Source organism: Theobroma umbraticum, unplaced genomic scaffold, assembly GCF_002168275.2.
Source record: "Theobroma umbraticum cultivar Fairchild unplaced genomic scaffold, ASM216827v3 scaffold_51.0, whole genome shotgun sequence".
NCBI lineage: Eukaryota > Viridiplantae > Streptophyta > Magnoliopsida > Malvales > Malvaceae > Theobroma > Theobroma umbraticum.
Window position 1 is genome coordinate 8,424,559 of NW_018397260.1, and position 11,733 is coordinate 8,436,291.

The 11,733-nt window shown below is 37.1% G+C and overlaps 2 protein-coding genes across 4 annotated transcripts; one reads left to right on the plus strand and one right to left on the minus strand.

Moving 5' to 3' along the window:
• Positions 1-207: 207 nt before the first annotated feature.
• On the minus strand, positions 208-4,187 carry LOC110416646 (5'-3' exoribonuclease 3-like). 3 transcript variants are annotated; one of them, XR_002445181.2, is made up of 12 exons: positions 3,665-4,187; positions 3,456-3,558; positions 3,267-3,343; positions 2,873-3,064; positions 2,643-2,762; positions 2,434-2,496; positions 2,044-2,190; positions 1,793-1,957; positions 1,576-1,653; positions 1,392-1,478; positions 456-818; positions 208-332 (listed from the first exon to the last, which is right to left on the minus strand). XR_002445181.2 is itself a non-coding variant. In XM_021428678.2 (12 exons), the coding sequence occupies exons 1-12, from the start codon at positions 3,866-3,868 to the stop codon at positions 225-227; spliced, it is 1,611 nt and encodes a 536-aa protein (XP_021284353.1). In that variant the 5' UTR covers positions 3,869-4,186; the 3' UTR covers positions 210-224. The 3 variants fall into 3 exon arrangements, 2 of the variants coding, with proteins under 2 accessions (XP_021284353.1, XP_021284354.1); XM_021428678.2 differs by having other exon boundaries at positions 210-332; positions 552-818; positions 3,665-4,186; XM_021428679.2 differs by having other exon boundaries at positions 234-332; positions 518-818.
• Positions 4,188-7,083: 2,896 nt separating this feature from the next.
• LOC110416357 (Pseudouridine synthase/archaeosine transglycosylase-like family protein) lies at positions 7,084-10,523 on the plus strand. The gene is made up of 5 exons (XM_021428338.2): positions 7,084-7,456; positions 7,878-8,283; positions 8,614-8,874; positions 9,349-9,435; positions 10,039-10,523. Exons 1-5 carry the CDS (start codon positions 7,188-7,190, stop codon positions 10,174-10,176), a joined length of 1,161 nt encoding a protein of 386 aa, XP_021284013.2. The 5' UTR covers positions 7,084-7,187; the 3' UTR covers positions 10,177-10,523.
• Positions 10,524-11,733: the final 1,210 nt, after the last annotated feature.

Genomic DNA, 11,733 nt, shown 5'->3' on the forward strand with positions numbered 1-11,733 from the left:
AAATATGAAACTAAGCCTAGCCCATTGAATTTTACATGCAATTACAATTCGATATGAATTATTTGCCATGTGGTAGAAATAAGATAAGGGGTGGGGACAGCATACATATTGAAAATTGGACATACAAATAATTTCAACTGAGTTTCTAATATGACTACTGTCTTTAGCCAAAATAGAAGTAGAAACTGAAAAACTAATAATAAATTACTTATGAATAGATAATATCATATGCAAACCTTATCTTCCTCGTGATTTTTGGAGTTAAAAACATCAGATTTGTCACGGATCAACTCCTTAAGTTTTGCTTTCAATTCTTCTTTGTTCTCATGTACCTGATGCCAATGGGATGAAAGAAACAACATAGTAAGCACCATTATTATAACGTACAACATTCGAATAAATATATATTGCAGGATGCTTATACTCTCTTAACTCCTCCCCAGCAAGGCTCATACCAAATCATAGGTTAGCCCATGGAATATGAGTCCTAAAGAATGGCTGTAGGAGTCAGAATTACATTAAAGTGCCTCTCCTGAAGCAGGAAAACATACTTCTGTTTCAATACTATCCTCTGCTTCGACAATAGCAGCACCAATAGTGGCCCCTGACGATAAACGTCGCACTTTGTGTGGCTGACCAGAGGATCCATTACCATTAGACTCCATTGTTTGCTGAAATGGTGCAGGTGAAGGGCCCGAGGCAAGACGGGAACCATGAAATCTAGCAACTGGAACCAGAGAATCAGGTTGAATTTGAGGCTCCACATCATCTCCTCTTCTAGCTTGTGCTTTTTCCCGCTTGATTCTTTCTGCTTGACGCTGTCCGTTACCAGCAGCATAGAACAAATTAATACTGAAAACTTCACTAGGTCAAAGGATAAGTAAAGAGGTACAGTTCAAAATATAATGCATTCATTCCAAGAAGCCTCAAGTCAGTCTATTCATATTAAGGCGCATATATGCCCATAAAACATTTTCAGAAACATTGAAGATTCAAGTTTTAAAACTACAAAACTCCTCAGAGCAAACAGCAGAAGGCAACTCAGAAGTTATACAATTATGAAATAGTTAATCTTGCCACCAAAGCATACAGAACAAGTGCCATGTCAGATTCCAATCATGACACTTTAGAATAGTTGGGTGATAATCACATCTCTTGCACAATCAGTGAAAAGAGGATTGAACAGGTAGATAAATACCACTGCAACATTAAAAGAACCAAAGCAACAACCCAACCATAAGATAAAGATCCCCAACCCTTATTTTTATGAAAAGTGAAAGGCAACCATGAGCAAGTTTTCCAGGATAATATGACTCAATGACAAAGCCCAAACATAAGCGAAAATTGCTTTAAGTGAAATAAGAATCATATTGATCCTAAACTCAACAAACCTGATGCAATCGTGCTCTTTTCTGGAATATTTTATCTTCATAGGATCCCACAGCCTGGATAAAATGCTCTACCCTGCTCAAATTTGGCTGAAATTGCAAACAAGCAGTCAAAACTATTAGTGTACCGAATGAAATTTGGTGATTGGAAAAATACATAGCTGACACAAACAAGAGTAACAGGCACCTTGCTTCCATTGGTCAAATAACCACCCAATGACCTCAATTCCTTCTTGTATGCTGCCATTAACAAGTTGATTGCACCCTGTAAAATTAAGAAATGGAAAAAAGAAAGCTTCCTATTAAAACCTCAGTTTTATATATGAAACCTTTAGTTTCCATTCACAAAATCATTATGAAAATTTAAGCCAACAGTAAAATAATTACTTCAACCATTTACAGACCTCACGAATCTCTAGTGTGGGCATATGAGGTAAAAAATCATTGCCAACAAAGAAGCACATGAATATAAAATCATCCACAACACGCTCCAAGTCCATTTCAAAAGGAAGGTTGGGGATTCTCATCTCATATTCCAGATACTCCCTAAGTGTCCATATGTTCAGAAACTGCAAAGAGAAGCAAATAACAAGTTGTAATTTATTGAACGATTTTATTATAATCATTTCAAATAAATATTCAATTGAAAAATTACCTGGTAAGGCTTTCTGGCCACAGCTTTTCCATCACCTTTCTCATCAAATTCTCCAGCCTTCCGCTTTGCCTTTCCTTCACAATCTGCTGCTACATGGCCCATCTGACCACACAGGAAGCATTTATCTTGTCCAGGGGTAAAGACAACCTGACAGTATTCCATAAAACCTGTTACTTTTGGGCCAATTGGCAAACAGGATAATAGAAGGATAAAACATGCTTCCAAAAATAATTTAGCTTGTAACATCCACTTAGTCTGATAAACGAGTAAAATAATCAACCTCAAACATAAGTTATAAAAATACGAGAAAGGCAGATCGCGTAAAAAATTTCTAGCAATTTATAATGATTCTCAATGTAGCAGTTTTCTTCAAGTTTAAAAAATACAAACCTCTCGGAGGATTGAAAAATGAACTTCATGAGTGGCCAAGGCCAACATAATTAAATCAGCATCCTGTCAAGAGTCAACAATTAGCAGAGTGCAAGATTTAGTCCACTAAAGTTGGCCAAAGCAAATAAATAGAAGTAAAGAGCACATGCATATTAATTTATATAGAGAGACTGAAATCCAAAATGGAAATAATAAAGGGAGAAATATACCAAACCATACAGGCAATGGCGTGTATTTGGATTAAAACCAGGAAGGTTCCTTTGGAGCCGAATGTATGACATAATTTTATGTTCTCCTTCACCAGGAACATTTGCATCAGAGAGAATAACCTTCAATAAGATGAAAATATAAGAAAAGGCCCAAAACTCTCCATCATGTCAAAAGAAAGCAAAATGCAACAGAAAGTAAAATAAACAAGGAACCATAACATTGATGCTACCTTGGTAGTTTTCCATCCAGGATCATAATTTAATCTAAGGTGGATATAGTACTGCAAAGCAATTGACAAAACAGCCATAAATGGAGTGCCAGGTGTAATAACATTTGAATCAAAAAGTTGTGATTCCTCTTTAGGAGGAAGCCTTCTGCCCTCCCTCTCAAACTCCTCTCGTAGCCTCGCTTCTTCAGCTGCCTACCAAAGGAAAGTTAACAAAAACAAAATTATTATCAAATTTGGCTTCTGTTGTAGCATCAATGTCATTAAATTGCAGGAGAATATGAAATACCTATGTCAACAAATTCATTCTTGAATGATCTTAAGATTTCATCTAGTATACAGATTAGCATTGGAAACAAAAAAAGAAAACTACCCAAGCAATGACAAGATCACATACCGCCTCTGCAGCATCTTTTGCAGCTCTAAATCGCCTAGAGCGCTGCTGGTTCATTTTGGCCCGAGGGGCAACGCCATCTACAGCGTGTTTCCAGATATACAGTTAGTATTACCAAATATTTATACATACATTTTTTCTGCATGTCAAAAATATCAAAAATATCTTTCAACCGAAGCTAGCACTACTCACCGATGGCCATAAATAAAAGCTTCCGAGGACGGACCATAACAAACAATCTATCAATGTAATCAAACATGCACTGAAATACTTCATCAAAAGTTGTCGGCGAAGGCTGCATGAATTGAAATCAAAATCACCAAATTATAATCACTCTAACAATTGCAACGAAATATAATGCTGGAAAATAAATGAAAATTTTACTGTGTTGAGAAAGTTACTCTGTCCTCGGGGTGGAAACAAGGATGAATGATCCCGTTCATGTCGAGATAAAGATTATCGAATTCGAGTTTGTTGGGGTTAGGTTTACTCGTATCAACCGGAATCGAGATGCCGTCGATAACCACCGGTTCTTCCTCGATAACGTCCATTATAACCAGCGGATACTTCTCCGCTAACCATCTGTAGAACGCTGGCACTCCCATCGCCAATCCCCCCCAATTCCAATCTCTCGCGGATCTCTAATAAAAGCGAATACCAAAGACGAAAACCCTAACCCTAAAATCGATAAAAATAAGAGAAAGAAGGAAACCTAGGCTTGCTTTCGAGTTTTGTTTTCTAGCTTCTGGTCTTGTGAGGCTGTTGCTGCAACGGCGAATTAGGGCACGGTGACAAACTTACAAGACAATAATACCCCTACGAGATTTAGCGGATACAGAAATAAAGAAGCATAGGGGTGTTTACGTCTTTGAATATGGGCAAGGTCGTTCTGGTCTTGGAATTATGGAGCGAGCAGGTTTTCCTTTTTATTTTTCTTTTGAACATTTTTTGGAATATACTTCTCCCTCGCCAATAAGGAGGTGGCTGTGAGATAATTGCGTGACAGACCAAAAACTCTAGAGGGCGATATGTGGATTTTGATGTGGGGCCTTTTTGCTTTTCTTTTAATGTGTCGCCGTGTGTCTTTTAATGGAAATCTAACGTCAATAGTGTTAGCTGTGATTGACGTTGATGATCTGATTGACATTGTCCACTAAATTATCAATTTCAAAGGGAACGTCAAATGTGATTTTTCTTGTAATAATAAAAAATATTTATAGTTTAATTAACTGAGTTGAATTAGTACTTCATTTTGGCAATTGGAGCATAGCTAAGCAAACGGAATTGAAAATATGGCTATAGTTATAAATTGATTAATTCGATTAACAAGAAAAAAGTAAAATCGAAATTAATTGACTTAATTGATTTAACTGGTCTTATTTTCAAACTAACTAAACTATTTTAATCAAATTTATTAAATTATTTTGATTATTTTGATTTTAATCAAATATTGCTCACCTATAGAGCTAAATGCTCAAAATTACCCCTATCATGTTCACTGAATTATTAGTAAAAGAAAGGTAAGTTTAAACATGTTTATTATAATATATTTTTTTTGAAAGTTTCTATTACAATCCATTGAGCTCGTGGCTAAATGTTGATTGTATAAGTGTTTTCTTTAGTTCAAGACTATAGACTTAGAATCTCAGGCATTAGTTGATTCCACTAGTTTAAATGCAATAAAAAAAAAAAAGCACTTGATCTTAAAAACTTCTTCAAAGTCTTGCATGGGTAAATATTTTCAAGTAGTTTAACATTTGTGTAATTTATGCAAGTCTTGTTTATGTCTACAATAGTGTATCTTGATAAATATTTTTAAGTTTCATTGAAAAATTATTCCTTCAGTCATAATCAAAGAACACCACATTCTTACATCCCCAATTCATATGTATTTAATTCTTTAATCAATACATACAAACTAATTTCTTATACACTAATTATTTATTCACTTGTTATCTAATTACATATTCTTTTTGTATACTAGCCTTGTGCAGCGGTCAGTTGCAACCAAACAACCAACCGCAATTGTCTATTATTGTAACTGATTGCAATCGTCGATAGTTTCGATTGACCTCGTCAATCGATTGGTTCGGTTGTCAGGGGAACTTCTTTCCCCTCGAATTGATCAATTAACCAGTAAGGAGCTTTTCTCTCTTTTTTATAAGGGATGAAAATACAAAAGTACATTTCATTAAACCTCCCCTAAAGCACAGCTGCTATTATTTTCGTTTTCCCTCGACCTAATTTTCCCTTCCCTTTTCGCCTCTTCTTCTCATACTAAACCCTAAGCCAACAGCCACCAATCAAATGGGTTCCCTTCTCTTTTCGCCTCTCCCTTTTCACCTTTCCCTCTCATACTAAACCCTGATCAAAGCCGATCAAATCGAACCCCATTCAAATCGATCACAACTGACTTTAGGTACTATACGGTTCAGTCGGTTAGAAAATATTAAATTTTAAGTTGGTTTTGTAAAAAATCGAACCAAAAATCGATCAAATCGACATTTGCTCACTCTTATTATATACTAGTCGAAATACTTTGACAATATAACTAGTAACTAAATTATAATACGGTCAACTAAAAGCATAATAAATTGCTAGTTAAGATGAAATGTAAAGTAAATTTCATTTACATTTTTTTTATAATTTTATTTTTTTCATATGACGATTTGTGATTTTGTCTTTTTTTCAGTTAATATAATGTACATAAGTTATATTATCAATCGAGACTGCAGCATATACAAAAAAATCTGCAAGGCATTCACACCCTCTAGAACCAACAAAATGATTAGCAAGACCTCCATAGTTCCTGTCTAGAGCTTAGAGGTGTAATATAATAAATTATAAAAATACCTTTAAATGTGAATAATAATTTTGAAATATTCATTTTTTTCGCGTTAAGTTAAGATGATAAGCTTATAAACTGTATTTTCTTCAAAGGTTGGAATAAAAATATATAATTTAACAATAGTTCAAGTAGTTAAGTGTTAGATGTAAGGAATTTGAACAAAATTCTAGATTCAAATGATGGCATTCCAATCTCTGATAGCTGATAATTCAAAAACTTTGCCACCACCATCATGAAATCAAGGCATAGACATGGAACAACCATCTTCTTTTGTTCTTGAAAAAGAAAACGCTGAAGCCAACTGGCAAGCTAAGGATAATGTAACGAAGGTGACTACCCCTGAATGCGATTGAGCATTATAGAAAGCAAAGAATCAATGCAAGATAGATAGCAATACCGGCAAGACGAACATTTCAAGGCTTCCCATCCAATCATGTTCAGACTTGGAGTCCTGAAATTCTTGGGTCAGAATTGGGCTGCGACGTCCTTTCAACCTTTTCAATATGACCTTCAAGCCCATAGTTTTCCGCTGAATCAAAAGCCACGGGTGATGGGTCTCTCGTCGTGGTCCCAGCGCCAAACTTCCCGTCCACAAACGAGAGAGCGAGTGAAACAGGCAAACGTGTGGATCTCTTTTCCAGCCGAATGGTCTTTCTTCCACCACCAACAGCAACAATGTTCGCCAATTTTAAAGCCTCAATCTTTGTCACCCAATTTCCACGGATCTCACTGTTCTTCTCTAACAACTTATTCTTCAAACCGAATCTCACAATTTCCTACAATCATGTCTGTAACGATTAAAGTACACTTCACCACTTCCACCACTTATCTTAATTTGAGCAACAGACCCAGCTGTTTCACGGGTTGTTATAGCACCCAAATCCGACCAAAACCAATTTACCATTCTAACACCTTTAAACGTCAACATTTCACAAGCCGAGAAGAATGCAAGCTCTGGTTCAGTCTTTCTTCGACTCCTTGATCAAGAGCTCATTGATCGACCAGATGGTGGGGTCCTCGTCGATGTGGTGCTGCCGGAGAGTGAGAGGGAAGCCAAGACGGCTGAGGCCGAGTCAATGCCGAAGGTGAGGTTGACCAAGATCGATGTGGAGTGGGTGCATGTGATTAGCGAAGGGTGGGCTAGTCCTCTGAAAGGGTTTATGAGGGAAGATGAGTATTTGCAGAGCTTGCATTTCAATTCGTTGAGGATGAAAGATGGGTCTATTGTCAACATGCCACTTCCCATAGTTTTGGCTATTGATGATGAGACTAAGGCAGGAATTGGGTCGTCTTCCGATGTTGTGTTGGTTGGGCCTGATGGAGACTTGATCGCCATTCTCTGGAGGTTCCTCCTTTATTTTTTTTAACAATCTCTTTCTTTTTTTCTTTATTTTTTTATGCACATCTTTTGTTATGCGTGAAGATGCAAGTGACAACTGAAATTGTGTTTCTACATACTCTTAACTGTTAGTATTACTATTTTTTTAAGGTCCCAATTTTTATTTTATGAATGAAAATTAAAAAATGGTGGAAGTTTCAGTAATATATAAGCTTGGTGTAGAATTCCAGCTCGTTTACTTTGATGTATACTGCTAGGTAAGCCTTCAAGGAGTCTTGTTGGTTGCAAGTGTTTTGTGCTTAATTGCTCGGTTACTGATTGAATTGCCATTGGTATCATGAAAGCTAAAATTGTACTGGAAAGTTTTCAAATCAGCTAATCTTTCTTATTTTGTAAATATTTTTTAAATGTTTAAGTTTTATTGCAGCATTCAAATCTACAAGCATAACAAAGAAGAAAGAATAGCTAGAACATGGGGAACAACTGCACCAGGATTGCCATATGTTGAGGAAGTCATCACTCCAGCTGGAAACTGGCTCATTGGAGGTGATTTGGAAGTGTTGAAACCTATCAAATATAACGACGGGCTTGATCAATACAGAATTTCCCCCAAGCAACTCCGGAAAGAATTTGATAGGCGTAAAGCGGATGCAGTTTTTGCTTTTCAATTAAGGAATCCTGTGCATAATGGGCATGCACTATTGATGAATGATACGCGGAGACGACTTCTAGAAATGGGTTTCAAGAATCCAATCCTGTTGCTTCATCCTTTAGGTGGTTTCACAAAGGCTGACGATGTGCCCTTGAATGTTCGCATGGAACAACACAGCAAGGTTTTTCCCATTATTCACTCTATATAACCACTACTAATCATCAGCTAGATTAAGGATACTTGCTATAAGGACCAGATATGTGCAAGCTCTTTAAAAATGATGCAATTCTATGTACTTCGTAGCTCTGACTTATGAACCAAAGCTATTGATGTTTTTCTTGTATGGTGTTTAGCATTCAAATAAATTTGTCTTGAAACTTTAAAGCTTCTGTAAAAAGTTTAAATAGATGACAGTTTTCGTACTTTCTTGTCATTTAGGTAACAGTTTACTGTTTACTTCATCAGCTTCTCTGTTTAAATGACATGTATATTGAATTTCATTTATATCCAGGTCCTGGAAGATGGAGTCCTTGACCCTGAGACTACCATTGTGGCCATATTCCCATCACCCATGCATTATGCGGGTCCAACAGAGGTGCAGTGGCATGCCAAGGCAAGGATAAATGCTGGGGCTAATTTCTATATTGTAGGTCGTGATCCTGCTGGAATGGGTCACCCAACAGAGAAGAGGGACTTGTATGACCCTGATCATGGGAAAAAAGTGCTAAGCATGGCTCCTGGGTTGGAAAAGCTTAACATTTTGCCATTTCGCGTATGTACCAATATGGCAATATATGCTGGTTTGACCGTAATTATAGATATTATTTGTTGCTTTTTACCTTATAACTTAAGCTCTGCTTCCAATTCCATGTTTATTATATATAAACTTTACTGGCTATTCTTGATTGATAAATGCTTGAAATGGTTTTTATGGGTTATGCTGTCCTTTTGCTAAATCTTCAATGTATGAGTTACTCCCCTTAGAGAGTAATATCACATTGTGACTCAAATTTATGCAGTACATGTGACTTTGTCCGTTTTAGAAACTCCTTCATTAATCTTAACAGTAGCCAATAATCTCAATAAATACTGATCCAGTAATAAGGGTTTTCATCACTCAATGATCCAAAGAGAAACCTTCACCACTCAATCAGGACTAAATGCTGAAGAAATGGTGCCTTACATTGTGTGTGTGTGTGTGTTTTCCCTCCCTTTTCCACTCATTTCCCTGAATTATGGTCTGCAGGTGGCAGCTTATGACACAGTGGAAAAGAAGATGGCATTTTTTGATCCTTCGCGTGCTAAAGATTTCCTCTTCATCTCTGGAACCAAGGTAAGTGTTGGATTTTCTAGATTCTTATGGTGTTTCAGGCTTCATCATTTTATTAGTCAGAAGTCTTGCGCAGAATTACATGTAAAACTGAATATGATGCTTGTTATTGAGTCCATTAGTCTTGCTTCTCAGTTGTTGCTCAAACTTATATATAACTTGAAATTCTGCAGTGGTTTAAAGGAAACAGGGTCTAACCAGAAACTTAAGGGGTTTAATTTTACTTCATTAATTTATATAAGAATATCATGAACTGGTTTGGGACAATTCATTACATTTCAGTTGGAAAAAATAAATTAATGAAGAAAATTTTGAAGATGAGGCTCTATGATACAGTGTATGGCATGTCTCTGAAGTTTCAGAAGAGTAATCATTACTGCTAATACAATTTCGACTAATCGATTGGATGTCGAAGGTTGCTAGAAAAGCTTCCACTATTACTATCTTGTTTTCGAGTAAGCATTAATCTTATCCTTGAAAGTGTCAATATGATGGGAAATTCCCTTAGATTGGACGATACTCTTGAAATGTTGTCGAATTAAGGTTGCTGGCATTTCAAATTGCTTGTAGTTCTTAAGTTTCTGACTCTAACATGTATTGCTGCAGATGCGAACTTATGCAAGAAATGGTGAGAACCCTCCTGACGGTTTTATGTGCCCTGGAGGATGGCAAGTCCTTGTCAAATATTATGAGAGTTTGCAAGCAGAGGAGACAACACAGCAGCCGGCTGTTCTATCATCTTAGGTGCATAAGTTGATAGTAGGTTTTGCGGTAAGTTTATTATAACAAATGAGGAAAGAGGGTCCTGCGGTTCCAAGTTGAGCACCACTAAGTCTAACTTCAGCAGCTCCAATAATGAAATTGAGCATATCTCCAAGCCTATTTATATGCCTTTCTTCAACTCCTGGTGATCGGCTTCCTAATGGATTATATTAGGTAGTGTGATACTAAATATATTGAAATGCTTATGGTTCATTCTTTTAAGAGGAATTGATACTCAACAGAGGTCACAGAGTCTGAGGGCTTGTACCGGTTTGAAATATGAATGTGTCAAGTACTAATTCTTTTATCTACTCAAGTTAAGTTTATCACCTTCTGATTTCCCGTTGTTTTAAAGCTGCTATATTAACTGTCCAATTGCCGAGTGTCCGAGCTGTTAACTAGGGGGAAGTAGGAGCGATTCATTGACAATAGCCGAGGGCAAGGTTCTTTCATCTCTCTTTTTGAATAGAGCAGTTTTCATCAGCATGCAACTCACTCTGAAGCCATCTTTTCAAGTTCCAGCAATTCATCCATAATTCTTTGAAACAGCTACTTCAGCAATGAACATGTGCTTAGTATTTCACTGTTGGGAGCGTGGAGATTTTGGTTAAAATTCTTGGAAGCTTTTTCATAAGAGCGCAATAAAATGCTTAAAACATGACCATAAATGAGATTGAGATGAGGATGGGGGCCTACTTATCTTGGGATCACCCATCTTACCAATAACTGCAATCAGAACCAAAATTCAGGGCTTTAGCCTTGGGCTTGGGCTTCAAGCCTTCATCCGGGGACTACAACTCCTGTGTATTATGTTATAATTTTTTTTGAATGAGGGGGTAAACCACTGAACTAAGGGTGCTAATGGAAACTTAGAGGCAGGATTCACACTCCAAGTTCACGCATGAACTAAGACCTGGATTCTTGTCTAGCAAATGACCAGCAACGTACAGCATTTCATCAAAGGGGAGGTTGAAATGCTAGAACTTTCGAAGAACTTTCATATGGCAAGTTGCGATGTGGGTTATAAATTTTAGTCATTGGTCATAATTTTCTGCTGGCAAAAATGTCAGACCTGCTAGGTCTCCCTGTGGCGCAAAGACTACTCCAAATTCCTTGAAACTTCAAGGTCTGCATGGTTAGAACGTCCTCTCTCCCCCTGACCCAAACAACCAATCATCCACCCTGGCTTGGACCCCTTCCAATAGAATGTTGTTCCCTGGAATGGAATGCGAAAAAACCCAACAGATAAATAATACAGTTGTGTAAGTAGACCATCTCCCGAAACATGACATTTATGGCTTCCTTCATCTAACACAGGACATGTGCTTCAGCTCTGTTTAAGGTACATCCGTAAAGTCCTTGGCGTTCCGGATTCAAGGGCTTAGCTGTAAATGGGGCCATTCCCGTTTTCCATTTTTTTCCTCCATTCCACACACACATCGAGTTGTTTAAGATTAGGCTTCCAAAAAGTTTATGCTTCCAATTTCCTTCGTTTATGTGTGGCTTCTGATAAATTGTCTCATTTGAAACTTCCATGAA

Excerpts from the sequence above, each read along its gene's own strand:
- LOC110416646 (XM_021428678.2), bottom strand. The coding sequence starts at position 3,868 with ATGGGAGTGCCAGCGTTCTACAGATGGTTAGCGGAGAAGTATCCGCTG. Across the intron at positions 1,958-2,043 it reads TGGCCAGAAAGCCTTACCAG|TTTCTGAACATATGGACACT; the intron begins GTAATTTTTCAA and ends TTCTCTTTGCAG. Across the intron at positions 333-551 it reads AGGATAGTATTGAAACAGAA|GTACATGAGAACAAAGAAGA; the intron begins GTATGTTTTCCT and ends CATTGGCATCAG.
- LOC110416357 (XM_021428338.2), top strand. The coding sequence starts at position 7,188 with ATGCCGAAGGTGAGGTTGACCAAGATCGATGTGGAGTGGGTGCATGTG. Across the intron at positions 7,457-7,877 it reads TTGATCGCCATTCTCTGGAG|CATTCAAATCTACAAGCATA; the intron begins GTTCCTCCTTTA and ends GTTTTATTGCAG. Across the intron at positions 9,436-10,038 it reads TCTTCATCTCTGGAACCAAG|ATGCGAACTTATGCAAGAAA; the intron begins GTAAGTGTTGGA and ends GTATTGCTGCAG.